The following is a 17,511-nucleotide window of genomic DNA, read 5'->3' on the forward strand; positions in this document are numbered from 1 at the left end:
TTTACATGAGAGAAAATATGACAGGAGTTACCTGTAATTAGCAAGAAGAGGCATATTTGCAACTTTTTCAAACGTTGAGAGGTAAAATATACCAAAAAAGTGTAAATGTTCTTAGACTTATAGTTTAAGTGTTAAAATTGCCTTTTTACCCTATATTATATTACCAAATGTGAAAATTTTTATTCCCTATCTGTAACAAAAAGCATTTCTTCATGGATGAGTTATCATTTGTTTTTCTTAGTCCGCTCTGGGTTAAGGCATGAAGTAATTTGACAAAATGGATTTGGAAAAAAAATCATTTCTCTTGCCTGAAAGCGCCGTATGTAATTTTCTTTCATCCTATTTTTATGATGTTCAGTGTGAATATCCTTTTACTTACATGGCAGTGATGCTTTCTTTCACATTTTTAAAAAATATTGCATAGCACCAACGTTTTTTTCTTTAATTTAATTTTATTATATTTTCTTTGAAATAAATCTGGTCTGTCTGTTTTGCTGCCAGCTGACACGTGCTGTATATATGTTTCATTTTCACTTTTCTTTCCAATGGGCATTTAGAAGGAAGGCTTGGTCTAGCATGAAATTCTACAGAGAAAAATATTTTTTGATTTTCTATTAGATTAACTACTTATAATGAAGGAACAATTATCTAGGCAAAGTCTTCTGGTTGAATTGAAGAAAATTCTTTCATGGTTGGGTGATGAATTCTTGAGTTACTTTATATCTGATTCTGCATTTTTTATCTGAAAAATAATATGATGGTATCTGTTTAGGTGTTGTTGGTTCTTGAAGAAGCAGAGGTGAAGTGCGCCTCTGTAACTGTAATGTGATACAAAATAATGTGTTCATTAGATCTTAATATAAGCAGCAGCATAAACCCTAACCCTAGGATCCCAGATATCTTTTTTTTTTAACTAATTTCTAATATATTAGATTTATCTTCTAAGATATATAAAATATTAATAGAAGATGCAATAGGTAAAACTAACCTAGGATATAAATCATTGATGAAATAGCAAACATAAATATATTAAATTCTAAACCCACTAAATCGATGCCTTTCAACACTCTCCCTCAAGCTAGGGAGTAGATGTTAATCACCCCCGGCTTGGATGTGAGCTCTTCAAATTTGGGTCTATGAAAATCTTTGGTTAGTTACTTGGGAACTTGAGTTGACGCAGGACACTTCGAATACCCTAACTCTATTTTTTCTTTGTTGAAGTGTTGACAATCTCTGCATGTGTATATATATATATTGTCATAATGGATAGGGTTCTTAGTCTCATTATGGCTGATGTGTTATCACAAACAAAACTCTTCACAGGTAAGATCACTTCTTTCTTGAGTTCTTTAAGCAACCTCAATAACCAAATACCTTCACATATCCCATGTGCAAATGCTCTAAGTTCAGACTCTACATTGCTCTTGAAATAACCTGTTCCTCACTTCTCTGGCTCACTATGTTCCCCCACATATACGTAGCATACCTTGTGGTGGATCTACTAGTCACTGAACCTCCATAATCAGCATCAGCAAAGATCTCCATATTCTACTACTCCCTTCTTGAAAACAAGCCTTTTCCAGGAGTCATCTTTAGGCAGTGTAGAATTGTGAAGACTAAATTCATATGCTCCTCATTTGGGTCACTCATGAACTAACTTGCCACATTCCTAGGAAAGCAGATATCTAGTCTAGTATGTGATAAATAAATCAATTTTCCAACAAGCCTTTTGTATCTTTCTCAGTCATGGAGGTGTTTCATCCTCTATTTGCAACTTTGACTTGTACTCTACCTCTATAGGTGTTCCCGCAGGTCTACAAGCTAGCATTTTTGTCTCCATTAGAATATGTAGGGTGTATTTCCATTGGGATATTGAAATTCCTTCTTGGGTTTCTAGCAACCTACATGCCTAAAAGATATCTCATCTATCTCAGATTCCTTATCTCAAATTCCCTTGCCAAGCTATTCATAAGTCTCTGAATTTCTGCATCCCAATCACCTATAACAACAATGTCATAATCAAAATTGCTGCCTTTCCACTTGAGTTTGTGCTTCACAAACATGTGATCCATTTGACACCATACAAAACCTTGACTTTTGACTACATATGTGAACTTCTCTCAAACCATGTTCTGGGAGATTTTGAGCCCTTACAAGGACTTCTTCAACCTACACACCTCATTTCCTCCATGCATTTCATCTAGGCCAGGGGAAATTTCATGTATACTTCTTAAAGATCTCCATTCAAGATAGCTTTCTTAGCATCTATTTGGTGCAATTGTTTGCTTTCTTCCATTTAATTTATGCAAACACTTCATCTAGAGAGTGTAGAGGATGCAGCAGACTCTCCCCTCCTATGTCATCAAGTTTGGGATTGAGGCCAAGAAAGAGTTAAAATTGATCTTTTTCTGCTAGTTTCCTGGACCCTTCTGTATCTTTGCCGCAGCTCCCTTTTTGAGTGTCATATAGGTCTAGTTGTTGCCAATACTTCATTAGTGTATTGCAAGTATTGGGTTGCACTTAAATCACCTTTCTTCTGCTTCTGAGAGCTTTCTTTAATTTGAAGAAGTGTTGTGTATTTTCAATAAAAGAATATGTTCTCCATGCTGCCTCCCAGACTTCCCTAGCAGTTTGATACAGTAGGAAGGTTTGGCCTATTTCTGGGGTCATTGAATTGATAAGCCAGGAGACCACCATATCAGTTTTAGCTCTCCAAACTTCGTTCTTTGGATCAAGGGTTGAAGGCTCCCAGCTTCAGTGGTAGTGTACTCCTCCTTGCCCTTGCTGACAATGTGTATGAGAAATCCTTGGTACCACTGCAAATAGTTGTTTCCATTGAAATGCTGGTTGGTGATGATGAGACTGGAACTCCATAGCAGTTGCATATGACGGGAATGTGGCTGGCATACTAGTCGAAGAAAATGTATGATGCTGTTCGTTGCTTTCTTTGAAGGCTTCGAAGTAGCCAAAAGTCCCCATGAGAGCGTGATTTAAGACAACTGTTACATGAAGAAGACAGAGTTGAAGTGTGCCTCTGTTAATTTTGTTGTCATATAAAATAATGCGTACATTGTTCTTAATATAAGCAGCAGCATAACCCCATAAACTCTAATCCTAGGATCCTAGATATCATATCTTTTACTTATTCCTAATATCTCAGATTTATCTTCCAAGATATAAAATATTAACAGAAGATATAATATCTACAACTAACCTAAGATATAAATTATTGATGAAATAAACATAAACATAAATAGAATACTATAGACCCACTAAATCAGCACCTCTCATAGTTCTGATATCTAGGTTGTTCTTTCTGCAGATTTTGGCCGTTTCAGTTCTCTTATGAAAATGTTAACATGGTATTCTTTAACCACAGGTGTTATATCAGGAGCCCTTCTGTATATTAAAGATGATTTTGTGGAAGTTAGAAATAGTAGTTTCCTTCAGGTACATCTCTCTGTTTTTTTTTTCCCTTTATCTCATTCATGAATTCAGAAATTGCATTTCTATGTGGTCTACAACAAATCTAGGTATTTAGCAAAATGCTTCGTACTAGTTATTGGCTGTGAGTGCGTAGGGTTTTAACTGGAATGGTAGAGTCAGGATCTTTTTCTTCTGGTTTTCACTGCATTGGAAGAATTATGGTTACAAATTCAATTGTGATAGGGAAAAGAAGAAAATAGAAATAGAAGTAGAAGAACAGAGATTGGCAGAACTGGCGAGCATCAACTGTCATAACAGTCTGATTCCTCCTCATACATGCAATTGAAGTAATTAGTTAATTAGCAAGCTAACTAACTCGCTCTTTAGATACTAACAATAGTTAACTAAACTGCTGATACTTCTTATCCCCCAATTATACGCATAACAATTCTTCATCTCTAGCATCTTTTGGGAATGGGAGTAGTAGCAGGACGTTTGCATTTGTTTGTATTTAAACGACCTCTTTGTTCTATGTGTGCGATTTTTTACCATAATGAAGTCATAAATATTACTTTCAACATGGAATACAGAAAACTGGTTGACTTAACTTTGCTCGGCTGATTCCAGCAAAGAATATAAATAATGTTTTCTAGAATCCCTTATTTACCTTTAGGGTGTGTTTGGTTGGGGGATTTTGGAGGGGAGCCCTCCCCTCCCCTCTCCTCATATTGCTCCCCTCCAAATTGGGGTTTTCTGGAGGGGAGCTAATTTTTTCTGACTATTTTGCCCTTATTTATTTTTTTAATATTCTAAGTATCAAATTATGCTTCATTCCCAGACTCGACTCACCTCATTGGATTTTTTTTTAAAGTTACATTTCATCATTTTTATTATATATTTAGTTATTTAATTTTTATAACAAATTGTTATCATTATAATTATTGGTTTAATTTTTTTTTCACATATTGACAATATGATAGGATGAGAGTGAATTTTAAAAAATCATGTAATTTAAGTTGAGGTGTAAAATTATTTTTACAAGAAAAAATAAAAAATTTAAACTAATGTATAGAGATACAATAGTAAATTAGTTATTACCTCTCATCTTCTCCCCTCCTAAACCAAACAAAGGATCATTAAAAACTCCTCCCCTTCCCTTCCTTTAACAAAACCAAACAACGTAACATTAAAACCCTCCCCTCCATCACCTCCCCTCCCCTTCCCTCCCCTCAACCAAACACACTCTCAAGGATCATTTAGCATTTGTTTCATGTAAAAAATAGTCAGATATGTTATTATCTGATTACTTCATAGCTGGTCTGATCTGTTGTTAACATGAAATTATTGTATAGTTGCTCAGATTTGTAGCTATTGCAGGGCTGTTACAATTTCTTGAATTCCCCTATTGTTCTTTTTTCAATTGGCTGAACATCAGGAGCTTTCTTCTTCTGATTCAGTCTCCTATTGTATATACTACAGTACCCACTCTATAAAATTTATTCAGAAATTCAGAAATTACCAAATTTTCATGTTTTCCAGCCTTTGTTGACTTAGCATTAGATCAAGCCTTTGGCAAAACCCACTTTTTCTCTCTCTCCTCATCCCCATCTCTCCTTATTCACTGTACCATATGGCATGTGAAAATACCCAAATTTGTAATCAACCATCTGGGTTGACTACAAATTACTGGGCACTAGCTGAATGGTCCCAATTACTTGCAATGGACCAAATCAGTGAGATCAAGAGTAGTCCTCATAACCTCAAACAAGGTGAGCTATCTGACATGCAGTATTGTAATGCTTTGATTTATCTGGGTAACAGATGTCACAACCTAGAATTGGAGAGCCTTGGAGATGCAAAGTACAGGGGAATTGTTGAGAAAGAGTTTATTTTTAAATCCCTGCTAGATCTGAATAAATCCCAGGGTGAAGTGAGGGGGAGAATTCTTGGAACAAAGCCCCTACTTTCTTGAAGGAAGCCTTCTCAGAAGTCTTTAGAGAATAGAGTAGAAGGAAGCTCTTGTTAGATGTGATGTAAAAGACACACACTCACATTGATTTGAACAGAATAGGATGAGGAAGAAGAAACAGAATCAGAGAGTGAGAGGTGAAGGGGGAGCGAAAACAGAGGGGAGAGATGACAGAAAACAGAGAAGCAGGGGAAGTGGAGAGGACACAGAACTGATAGATAGGGGAATAGAAGGGGAGAGACGCAGGGCTGAGAAACATTCACAAAATTTAGCAATTCATTCATTCCAACTCTAAGAACTCCCTTACATGTGCTGCATGGTGGCTTTTTATAGAAGCCACAATTAAGGTTTCCTTCTTATGAAGGAAACATAAAATGAAATAAAATATAAGCTTGAGGTTTCCTTCCCTATAAGGAAAGCTCAACTTGCAGATTTAAAATTTATAAAGAGTAAAAAAAAAAAACAAAAGCAGGTCAGGTTTCCTTCCTTAGAAGGAAACTTATAAAATACTAAATAATGCAAAAACAATTATTTCTTTCTAGAATAACATTTGCCATATTTTCTATCAATTCTCCCCTGCTGCAAAGAACTCTCCTCCGGAGAGGTAGAGAGTTGATAGGCTTCTAGCAGGGCAGGATTAAGTTGTTGGAATTCATCTTCTGAAATCCAGGTGGCATCTTCATCAGATCGACCTCTCTAACGAACCAAATAACGACGGATGGGCCCCTCAGAGGTAAAGACCATTTGATCATCCATAACGGTCTCGATTTCATCAACTGATGGTGAGACAGCAGGCAATGATAGAATTGGCACTTGTGAAGGCTGAGTGCCTGCAAAATCATCAGAAAGCAAAGGGGAAGGCTCAAAAGTTCCCCGGTAAGGCATGAGATCCTCTACATTGAAAACTGGACTAATGGCCATATCAGAAGGTAGTTCTAAAAGATAAGCATTAGGTCCTAAATTTCTTTATTATGCGAAAAGGTCCCGCAGCTCGAGCATGCAACTTTTTAAAAGCGTGTTTAGGGTAACGTTCTGGACGAATGCGAGCCATAACATAATCACCTATTTTGAAGCTTTGAAATCGACGATGAGTATTAGCAGATAATTTATATTGATCATTACTTGTCGCTAATTTGCGCCTAATTTTAGCATGTAAGTCATAAAGGCGATTGGCAAAGGATTCCGCAGATTTAGAAATGCGAAATGTCAACGGGATTGGCAGGAGGTCAATAGGCTGTTTAGGATTAAAACCTTGAATAATCTGGAAGGGACTCATGCCTGTAGACCTATTCATTGAATTATTATATGCAAACTCTGCAGTGGGTAGAACCAAATCCCAGTTCTTCGGCCTGTCTCCAACTAAACTCCGAAGCAAATTACCCAAACTGCGATTGGTGACTTCAGTTTGCCCATCAGTTTGAGGGTGAAAAGCAGAAGAGAACTTCAATTGGGTACCAAAAAGTTTCCATAGGGTCTTCCAAAAGTAGCTAACGAACTTGACATCTCTATCAGATACGATAGTGGTAGGTAACCCATGTAGACGTACAATCTCCTTGAAGAACAACTTTGCCAGATGTGAAGGATCCGTAGTTTTGCTACAAGGAATAAAGTGAGCCATTTTTGAAAACCTGTCCACAACAACTAATACAGAGTCATGACCTCTAGCTGTGCGAGGCAATCCTAAGACAAAATCCATACTCAAGTCTTTCTAAGTTGCCTCAGGAATCGGCAAAAGAGTATACCAACCGGTATTTTGTCGCCTGGCTTTAGAAGTTTGACAATTTTGACATTGAGACACTATGCGAGCCACATCACGCTTGAGTGAAGGCCAGTAGAACCTATCTTCGACTAATGCCATTGTCTTATTAACCCCGAAATGACCAGCTAAACCTCCAGTGTGTAACTCCCATATAAGAAAATCTCGCATAGAAGTACGTGGGATGCACAGCTTGCTCCCACGAAAGAGATGACCGTCTTTAAGGATGAAATCAACATGCTCATGACGATTATCACTGCGAACTTCTTGGTATATTATCCCAAAATCTGGACATGAAGCATTGTCTTCTTTCAAGTTTTCAAAACCAACAACACTAACGCTCATAATGTGCAATAAGTTGATCCGACGGCTCAGGGCATCAGCCACTATATTTTCTGTTCCTGAATGATGCTTGACCACAAAAGTGAATCCCTGAATATACTCAACTCATTTAGCATGTTTAGCATTTAAGTGCCACTGAGAGTTGATAAACCTAAGCGCCTGATGATTAGAGTATAGAACAAATTGTTGCGGAAGAAGATAGTACTTCCAATGCTCAAGGGATCTCACAATCGTATAAAATTCCTTGTCATAAGTGGAGTACTTTTGTTTTGCATCATTGAGTTTTTTGCTAAAAAAAGCCATAGGGTGACCTTCTTGGCTTAGTACACCTCCAATTCCTGTTCCAGATGCATCACAAGCAACTTCAAAACACTTTGTAAAATCCGGTAAAGACAAGACTGGAGCTTGAGAAAGTCTTTTCTTAATATCTTGGAAAGCTACGGAAGCTGTAGATGTCCACTAAAACTTGTCTTGTTTTAAGCAATCAGTGATAGGAGCCATAATGGTACTGAAGTTTCTAATGAAGCGTCTATAGAAAGAAGCAAGGCCATGAAAACTCCGTACTTCATGGAGAGATTGTGGCTCAGGCCATTCTTGAATGGCTTGGACTTTCTCAGGGTCAGCTGCTAGACCCCTTTCAGAAATTATGAAACCCAAGAAGAGGACTTGATTTTGAAGAAATGAACACTTAGGCAAGTTAACATAAAACTGTTCTTGACGCAAGGTGAGAAAAATTAACTTGAGATGTTCCAAGTGTTCTTGTTTTGACTTGCTAAAAACTAGTGTGTCATCAAAATATACCACCAAAAACTTTCCCAAATATGAGCAAAGGAGGTGAGTCATTACTCTCGTGAATGTACTTGGGGCATTCGATAACCCAAAAGGCATGACAAGCCATTCAAACAACTCATCTTGCGTTTTAAAAGCAGTCTTCCACTCATCTCCAGGCTTAATCCTGATCTGATGATAACCACTTCTGAGGTCAATCTTTGAAAACCAACTAGATCCAGACGCTAAATCAAGCATGTCATCAAGTCTAGGAATGGGAAACCTATACTTGATGGTGATCTTGTTGATGGCTTTGCTGTCTACATACATTCTCCAAGAGCTGTCTTTCTTTGGGGTTAAAAGAGCAGGTACTGCACAAGGACTCATACTATGCTGGATATAACCCTTTTCCAACAATCCATTGACTTGTCGGTTAAGCTCTGCTCTATCCTTAGGGTTCATCTTGTAGTGCGGTAGATTGGGGAGTTGTGAACCTGGAATGAAATCAATTGCATGGTGGAGCTCTCTCATTGGTGGTAATTCAGATGGAAGCTCATCGGGAGTGATATCCTGAAATTGTTGTAAGAGCTGTTGCACTTCCTCTGGCATTTCTGAAGTAGTAGCAATTCGTTGCGAGATCTTGGATACCAAAATAAACACGATCGTACTCTCTCTGCTTTCTTGTACAAACTGTTTTTCTGTCAGAAGATGCAAATTGTGGGTTTTGGGTTTTGTGCCCTTTGATTTACTTGAGCCTTTGCCTTCGTTGTCAGGCTTAGCAGGACGTAACAGGATCGTCTTGCCTCCATGCTTAAATGTATAGGTATTCTCATGACCATGATTGATAACATTGTGGTCATAAAGCCACGGTCGACCAAGTAAAATGTGAGCAACATCCATTGGAAGAATATCACAAATAATATCTTCTTTATAGTCACCTAAGTGAAGAGGAACGCGACATTGTTGGGTGACTGGTAAAGAAGTTTTGTCGACCCATGCAACACGAAAAGGTTCTGGGTGAGGTTCTGTCTTGAGATTGAGTCGGGCTACTCCTTGACTAGAAATAACATTTCTAGAACTCCCTCCATCAATCACCAATTTGCAAGCTTTATCTCCACACTTCACAAAAGTATGGAAAATACTTGTTCGCTTCCATGAATCACTAGGCAGAGGGACAGATAGAATGCATCGCATAACTCCAACTCGACGTGTCTCACACCCATGTTCATCAATGATGATGTCCTTATCGACATCTGAAGGACACTCAACTGGATCTACGACAACGTTAGCATTTGCATTGTCTTCCTCACCTTCATATTGTGAGTCAATAACTAGAGTACGCTGTGGGCATTTTGACGCAATATGACCCTTTGAGTGATAGCGAAAACACTCGACAAAGGAATTGTTATAGTGGGAAGCAAGAACTATAGCCTCACTAGGCTGCTTAGAAGTATTACCCCTTAACCCAATTGCTTGAGTAGGTGTAAAAGACGAGCTAGGCCTAGATGTAAGTGCTCCTGTTGGTCGTTCAGACAGACTGGAAGTTCGTGCTTGTCTAAACTGATTGCTCTGCATGTCGATACGCTTTGCAGACGAGTACTGTGACAGAGACTCTACTTCCAAAGTCTTATGATAAGCTTCTTCAAAAGAGACTCTGGAAAGTTTAACTTGAGCTCCTTCTGTAGATATGGCTTGAGACCATTAACAAACTTGGTAATGGTATGCCATTCCTCTTCATCCACGTCACATCTAATCATAAGGTCATCGAATTGAGAAATATACTCGGAAGTTGTGGAGATTTGCCTCAAATTAAGTTATTTGTCATACAGTTGACTCTTATAATGAGTCGGCACATATTTTTCTTTCAGCTTGGCCTTCATTTCATCCCACGTCTCAATCGGTGGATAACCTTGTCGCTCAATGTTCCTTTGGACATTTTGCCAGTATTTCCTAGCAGATCCCACGAGCTTCATCTTCGTAAACCGAACTTGCTGAATATCTCTCGTCATACCATTCAAAATAATCTTCCATGCTGGCTAACCAATCCAGGAATGCACTAGGATTCAATCATCCATCAAACTCAGGAGCTTCAACTTTAACCTTTTTGGTGATGTCATCAATATGTGTCCTTCTAAAGCCTTCTCTACCATTCCTATGGACTAACTGGTATGGTCTATGATGTTGTTCTTTAGGCTCTTGCCCATCCCAAGTATCATCTATGTCATTAGAATGATGATTGGTAAACTCATGAGGAAATGTTCTGCTATGTCTTTCACCCATAGCTCTAGAGGAATGACCAATCCTAAGGGAATTACCTCTAAGTTGATTGCGGACTGGGAATTGTTCATTTTTAAGACTTGACTCTCCTCTAATGATAGGTCTTTCGAGTATCCCTTCAGTTGTTTTCCTTGTATCTTGTCTGTATGTCAACTGAATTGCACCCATTATCTCTTCAAATTTATTGTCCATGAATTCTTTAATTTCTTCCAGCCGCTGGTCCACATATGCCCTTTGAGTCCTTTCAGATTTCTCAAGATGATTTTGGGTGATTTGGGAGTTATTAGCCATGGCAGATTTTAGGGCAGTAATTTCTTGGTCTAATAAAGCTTGCTTATCGTATAAATCATGAATGGTCATACAATGAGGATTTAATAACCTAAGGAAGAAAGGCCCCCAAGTTGCCCTCACCTAAATAGGTGAAGTCCCTTCTTTAACAACACTAACCCTCTGAGAATTCAAAAATTCCACAGGGATCATATGCTAAATAGGTAACAACTCGAGTGAAGTCTTCACAGAAATCTTCGAAGGTTCAAAAACCTTTTAGGAAACTGTTAGAAACTTCAACTAACCTAGGGTAATTTTTGGACACAGGTATAGGGCAGGATTGTGTGTGAGGTAGGTGTCTTAGGTTATACGAACACTACTATCAAAAGTCACAAATTAACAACATAATGATCAATGTAAATTTTCCTTTTTTTTATATATATATATTTTCAAAATATTAAAACATGATTAAAAAAAATAAAAATAAAATAAAAATTGCAATGCTTAAAGAAACCAAAGTACCACACAACAAAGATTTCAGAACTAGCTATGAATGAAACACCTCCTTTTAAGAACCAAGTAAGCCAGTTAAATGAAAGGGTCGTCGGCCTTACCAGCGTTGCTTTAGGAGCTCAAAACAAAAAGTTTTACCCCCAAATAAGTTTTAGATGATGACTTGCGCCTCTCAGCTCCTTCAGAGTTAAAGAAATTCGGTGAAAACACACAGAAAACATTGAAAATCTCGTTTTGGCCACGACTGTACGGACGGCGCGAATGACGGCGCGCGAGGCGTGAATACCACGCGCAGAAGCTCCACCGGCACGTGTGACGGCGCGCAGAGGTGGTTTTTCTAGTTCTGACCGGATTTTCCCTTCTGAGCACGATGGTAGCGTCCGTTTTTGGATCCGACGTCGGGAAATGTGATTCTGGGTGCTGGCAGCGTGAACAAAGTATGCTGAGCTTCCCTGAGAGTTTTCCTTCGATCTCCGGCCGCAGAAACAGCCTAGGAACGTTCAGAGCCTTGCTCTGATACCAAATTGATGTAAAACACACACACTCACATTGATTTGAACAGAATAGGATGAGGAAGAAGAAACAGAATCAGAGAGTGAGAGGTGAAGGGGGAGCGAAAACAAAGGGGAGAGATGACAGAAAACAGAGAAAGCAGGGGAAGTGGAGAGGACGCAGAACTGATAGATAGGGGAATAGAAGGGGAGAGACGCAGGGCTGAGAAACATTAGAGAATTGATAGAAAATATGGCAAATGTTAGTATTTTGTAAGTTTCTTTCTAAGGAAGGAAACCTGACCTGCTTTTGTTTTTTTTTACTCTTTATAAATTTTAAATCTGCAAGTTGAGCTTTCCTTATAGGGAAGGAAACCTCAAGCTTATATTTTATTTCATTTTATGTTTCCTTCATAAGAAGGAAACCTTAATTGTGGCTTCTATAAAAAGCCCCCATGCAGCACATGTAAGGAAGTTTTTAGAGTTGGAATGAATGAATTGCTAAATTTTGTGAATGTTTCTCCCTGCCTCTCCCCTTCTATTCCCCTATTTATCAGTTCTACGTCCTCTCCACTTCCCCTGCTTTCTCTGTTTTCTGTCATCTCTCCCCTTTGTTTTCGCTCCCCCTTCACCTCTCACTCTCTGATTCTGTTTCTTCTTCCTCATCCTATTCTGTTCAAATCAATGTGAGTGTGTGTGTTTTACATCAAGATGCCTCTTCAACTTCTACAATTATTGATGGTTCTGCCCTTGTGACTGATGGTGTAAACTAGAATAATGACAACAAAGACAGAAAGGGAACCCTTGATGCTATTTTGCTGTTTATCGGCACAAAGGAGAAATGTGGAAGTTTCATTTCAATTATACTGATCGAAAGCCATCAAGAGAGATCAATAACAAAGGTTACGTTGCTGTCCCTGAAGGGACTTCCAAACCAGCAAGCAAACCGACAGTTTTTATGTAAAACAGGTTAATTTACTTCAAAAATAATTAGCCAAGATTCCTCTTCTAATTCCAACATTGCTTCTGGAACTATAGCCCTGAAAGGCAGTTCTCCTGGTACTTTTGATACTAATTCTACTATAGTGGATGAGGTAACTTGGATAATTGTTAGGGCCTCAGACCAAATGACTGGCGACATGTTGTTATTCCTTAATGCAGCCATTGAAAAAAAAAAAATATAATGAATGCTTAAGCCTCTAGGGTATATGTGATAAAGACAAACAAGAAAGGAGTTAAAAAGGAATTTGCAGTGCTAATGAGAAAGAAGTGGCTAGGGAGCAGTTGGTGCAGGCTTTGAAAGGGGGAAAACTGACTGAAAAGGAGGAGTTTGAATCTGGTTTTTGGTGCAGACAGCCAACCTTTCAAAATTAAGTGGTTTTCAGTCTCAGGTGTTCTTATGTTGTGTCTTACCTAGCTTTTCTTTTGGCAAAGAAAGTATCTTACCTAGCTTTAAGTGAGTGTTTTTGTTGTGAGGTACTGAATGAATCTTCATTTGCTCTTATTTGAGAGCTCTTTTGGGTTATAATACTCGTACCTTTTGTTTTAAACAACTTTTCTTGTTTCTGCTGTGTTGATTGGAGACTCTTATCATCTTTTATGTCCTTGTAAAATACTCTGACCTGTAGTTATTATGTAATCTTTTTGGCGTGACTGATCAGATCTGTTGTTAATGTGTAGCTTGTCAGTAGTTATGGTAAAACTGATCAGGTCCATAATTATTGAAGGACTATTACAACTTTTTAAATTCTCTTAATTTTTTCCTTCCAATTGGCTGAACATCAAAAGCTGTCCTCTCCTTCTGTTTCAGTCCTCACTTGTATAAAATGCTGCACCCACTCTGAAATTTATCGAGTAAAATGATCAGACTGTTCTTAATGTTTCCAGCCTTTTTCCTAATTGTTTGAGTTGCCAGGAAACAATTGTTAGCATGGCATTGGTTGGTGCAATTCTTGGGGCAGCAGCAGGTGGTTGGATCAATGATTCTTATGGACGAAAGAAGGCGACCCTTATTGCTGATGTTATCTTTGCTCTTGGATCATTTGTCATGGCTGCTTCGCCAGGTCCTTATATTCTCATATTTGGACGTCTTCTAGTTGGTATTGGTGTGGGTATAGCATCTGTCACTGCTCCTGTGTACATTGCCGAAGCTTCGCCATCAGAAATAAGGGGAGGATTAGTAAGCACAAATGTGCTTATGATAACTGGTGGACAGTTTCTTTCCTACCTTGTAAACCTTGCTTTTACGGAGGTTAGTTTTTGGTTCTTGCTGTTTGGTTGGCTTTTGTTTGGTAGCAATGATCATAAAGATATAGAGACTCAACTTTACATCCTTGCGTGAGCTATGCTTATATATAGTTTTCATATTATGCATAGCATTGATATTTAAAGTACTTACAGTAGATGGTAGTCAGCCACATCAGCTGGTGGGTAGATATCTCAGGATGAAAGCAATTCAATGGTTAGACTAGACTTTGAATTTCATTCTTTACTTATTTGTGTTTTCTTTCTTTTTCCAGTTGTAATCTTGTTTTAAATGTTTTTAATTTTATTCTCTTTTATTGATTTTTAAAGTTATAGATTCAATATTAATGTCAGGATCAACTTATGTATCCTCCACTTGGAGTCAATGTCTATTTGGTAGAAACTTTTTATGGAATATTTTTCTTAACTAACGACTAACATAAGATTTCTCATTTTTCTGTTAAAAATCAAACTGCAATAATGACTGGAAAGAATATGATACATACCAGAAAGTTTGATTGCTTGGCTGCGTTTTCTAATATATTCAATTAATTAGAAGTGGTTTTTCCTTGTAGAAAAATACATTGCCATGATTTGTGTAGCACTTATGAACTTATTACAAATTGTAGCTTCAAAACAGTGATACCATTACCTTCCACATTTAAATTTCTGAAAACTTAAGGGCTTCACTGTTCTTCTATTTGATAAAAGCTAGAAAAATATTAAAATAACATTGACAGACTGAGAGAAGTTTCATATTTTGGGAACTATTTGGTTCATAAATATTACATTCCTGTTTCGAACTTATTTGCTTTCTGACCACTTACCACATTCTTCATCAAGCAGGTCCCTGGGACTTGGCGATGGATGCTTGGAGTTGCAGGTGTGCCAGCAGTTGTGCAGTTCTTCCTCATGCTCTTCCTACCTGAATCCCCCAGATGGCTTTTTATCAAGGTAAAAAATTGTATATTTTTTAAGAAAATTTTTGTCAAAAATGTGCCTTCAAATTATGGTGATTACTGAGTATCCTATATCTTGTCTTTGAATGCAGAATAGAACAAATGAAGCCGTTGTTGTGCTTACTAAGATTTATGACTATGCTCGCTTAGAGGATGAAGTTGATTTCCTTACAGCTCAGTATGAACAAGAAAGCCAAAAGAGGAATGATATCAAATACTGGGATGTGTTTAGGTCAAAAGAAATTAGGCTTGCTTTCCTTGTTGGAGCTGGACTTCAGGTACTTAATTAGGACATACATTGCTACAAAACATAGCCTTAGAAGAGCAGAGTGACATTACCAAAAAAGAAAAGAATATCAGACTGACAGTTGTGAATGCCCCTTGCTGTTAAAAGGTTGAGGGGGATAATTCTGATGAACTGATCAAATTATGGGTTGTTCTCTGGAAAGTTCCGCTGTCACTTTACAGTTTAAAGAACAAGACCAAGCATGAAATTAAATGTCAGTTGGGTTAATTCAGCTAGTTAGATTGGCCATCAAACTAAAGAATGTAATTTTAGTTTTTGTTCATTTGAGAATGTATTAGTTGGTAGTTACATAAGATTTCTATACTTCTTTTAATATGATTATTTATATGATAATATGTAGATGGTACAGAGAAGCAAGGAAACTGGGATTACAGAATAATGATACATTGAAAGATACAAAATAAATAAAGAAACTAGGGTTAATAAGTAAGTGGGCCTAGTAAACATAAGCCCCATTTTGATGCTCTCTTTTGGAGAGATATATATATATATATATATATATTTTTGCCAAACTTTTCTCGTTGTTGTTAAATTCATGTATTTGTGATTAAGCCGTTTAAGGTACTTCTTCAATTCTGGAAGCATGTTACAATAAGCTACTGTACTTTGTAAATGACAACATTTTCATGCAAGTGTATTCTTATAACATCCCATGGTTCTGCAGGCTTTTCAGCAATTTACAGGTATAAACACAGTCATGTACTACAGCCCAACAATTGTCCAAATGGCTGGCTTCCGTTCGAATCAATTGGCTCTTCTTCTATCCCTCATTGTTGCTGGTATGAATGCTGCTGGTACAACTCTTGGCATCTACCTCATTGATCATGCAGGGCGGAAAAAATTGGCCCTTTCTAGCTTAGCTGGAGTAATCGCCTCTCTGATCATACTTGCTGTGTCATTTATTAACCAATCTTCTGGCTCTGCAAGTAATTTGTATGGATGGCTTGCAATTGTGGGTTTAGCCATGTATATTGCTTTCTTTTCTCCTGGAATGGGACCTGTGCCTTGGACTATGAACTCAGAAATATATCCTGAGGAATATCGCGGAATATGCGGGGGAATGTCAGCTACCGTGTGTTGGGTTTCAAATTTGATTGTGTCCCAGACCTTTCTATCAATTGCTGATGCCGTAGGGACCGGTCAAACTTTCTTGATTTTAGCTGGCATAGCTGTACTGGCCTTTCTCTTTGTGGCTGTGTATGTTCCAGAGACCAAAGGATTGACATTTGATGAAGTGGAGCTGATATGGAAGGAGAGAGCTTGGGGCAAGAATCCAGACACACAAAGCCTTGTTGGGCGTGGAAATGATTCCTAGATGTACATCTTTATTCATAAGTTTGGTAAGCAATATAAAATTCGAGTGTAGTAGAGAATCCTAGGCGTGCTCGAGCTTCGTTTCATGTTATTTATTAATATGTTATTCGTCCAATTATCTTGCCCGATGTAAGTCTATTAAGAGTGCAGTTGTGAGTGATTATGGTGGTCAAATCTAATACAGCAGCTTGAATATGTTGCAAACCAATGCCATATAAGTTGCTGTGTTTCCAGTGCAATACTCGCAGTTAATTTATCATTCGTATGGCGGCTTAGTAGTGAGATGAAATGATTGTTTAATCTTTGCCTTATTCCGAAATTTTAAGGGTTTGACAATGTATATTCTCTATTAATATTGGGTGACGTATGATAATGCCTTATCCTATGATTGACAATGTGTATCTTTTTTATTGCGTTACTACAATGTGAGTTCTGTATTTTACTATTTTACATGGAGTTTAAGGCACATACATATTCCTCTAATCCTATTTATATTAGGTACAGAAAAAAAGATTAATCATATTTATAGGGCATTTCACCATTTTTTATGTACGATGCTTATCTCTACGTTTATGCCTTTATTAAAGGGAAAATCATAGCCAAGAATTGTTAGAGGATTTTATTTACAGATAAGGATCATAGGACTAAAATATAATTAATTTTTAGTGTAAAAAGAAAATACTATCACTCAGTTTTAAAAAAAAGGAAACATTTTTTTGTTCTTATTAAAGTAGAGTTGGAAACTTCTTAAATTTTTTTAAAAAATTAATAATGCTTATTCACTTTTATGCTCAAACTTTAGGGAGAATATTATCATATTTTTCCTTTGGTTATATTTATAATTTATTTTCAACATGTTTCATGAGATTAATTTTTTT

General features: G+C 37.5%; 1 protein-coding gene across 1 annotated transcript; it reads left to right on the plus strand.

Annotated features, from left to right (window-relative positions):
• Nucleotides 1–1,262: 1,262 nt before the first annotated feature.
• LOC129320358 (inositol transporter 1-like) lies at nucleotides 1,263–17,018 on the plus strand. The gene is made up of 7 exons (XM_054965780.1): nucleotides 1,263–1,323; nucleotides 2,737–2,846; nucleotides 3,307–3,450; nucleotides 13,725–14,060; nucleotides 14,900–15,007; nucleotides 15,105–15,290; nucleotides 15,984–17,018. The coding sequence occupies exons 1-7, from the start codon at nucleotides 1,263–1,265 to the stop codon at nucleotides 16,632–16,634; spliced, it is 1,596 nt and encodes a 531-aa protein (XP_054821755.1). The 3' UTR covers nucleotides 16,635–17,018.
• Nucleotides 17,019–17,511: the final 493 nt, after the last annotated feature.

Source organism: Prosopis cineraria, unplaced genomic scaffold, assembly GCF_029017545.1.
Source record: "Prosopis cineraria cultivar Desert tree isolate PC_DT_omini unplaced genomic scaffold, ASM2901754v1 PC9, whole genome shotgun sequence".
In the NCBI taxonomy this organism is placed as follows: domain Eukaryota; kingdom Viridiplantae; phylum Streptophyta; class Magnoliopsida; order Fabales; family Fabaceae; genus Prosopis; species Prosopis cineraria.

Coding starts and splice junctions, on each gene's coding strand:
- LOC129320358 (XM_054965780.1), top strand. CDS start 1,263: ATGGATAGGGTTCTTAGTCTCATTATGGCTGATGTGTTATCACAAACA. Junction 3,451..13,724: donor GAAATAGTAGTTTCCTTCAG/GTACATCTCTCT, acceptor TTGAGTTGCCAG/GAAACAATTGTTAGCATGGC. Junction 14,061..14,899: donor TAAACCTTGCTTTTACGGAG/GTTAGTTTTTGG, acceptor TTCATCAAGCAG/GTCCCTGGGACTTGGCGATG.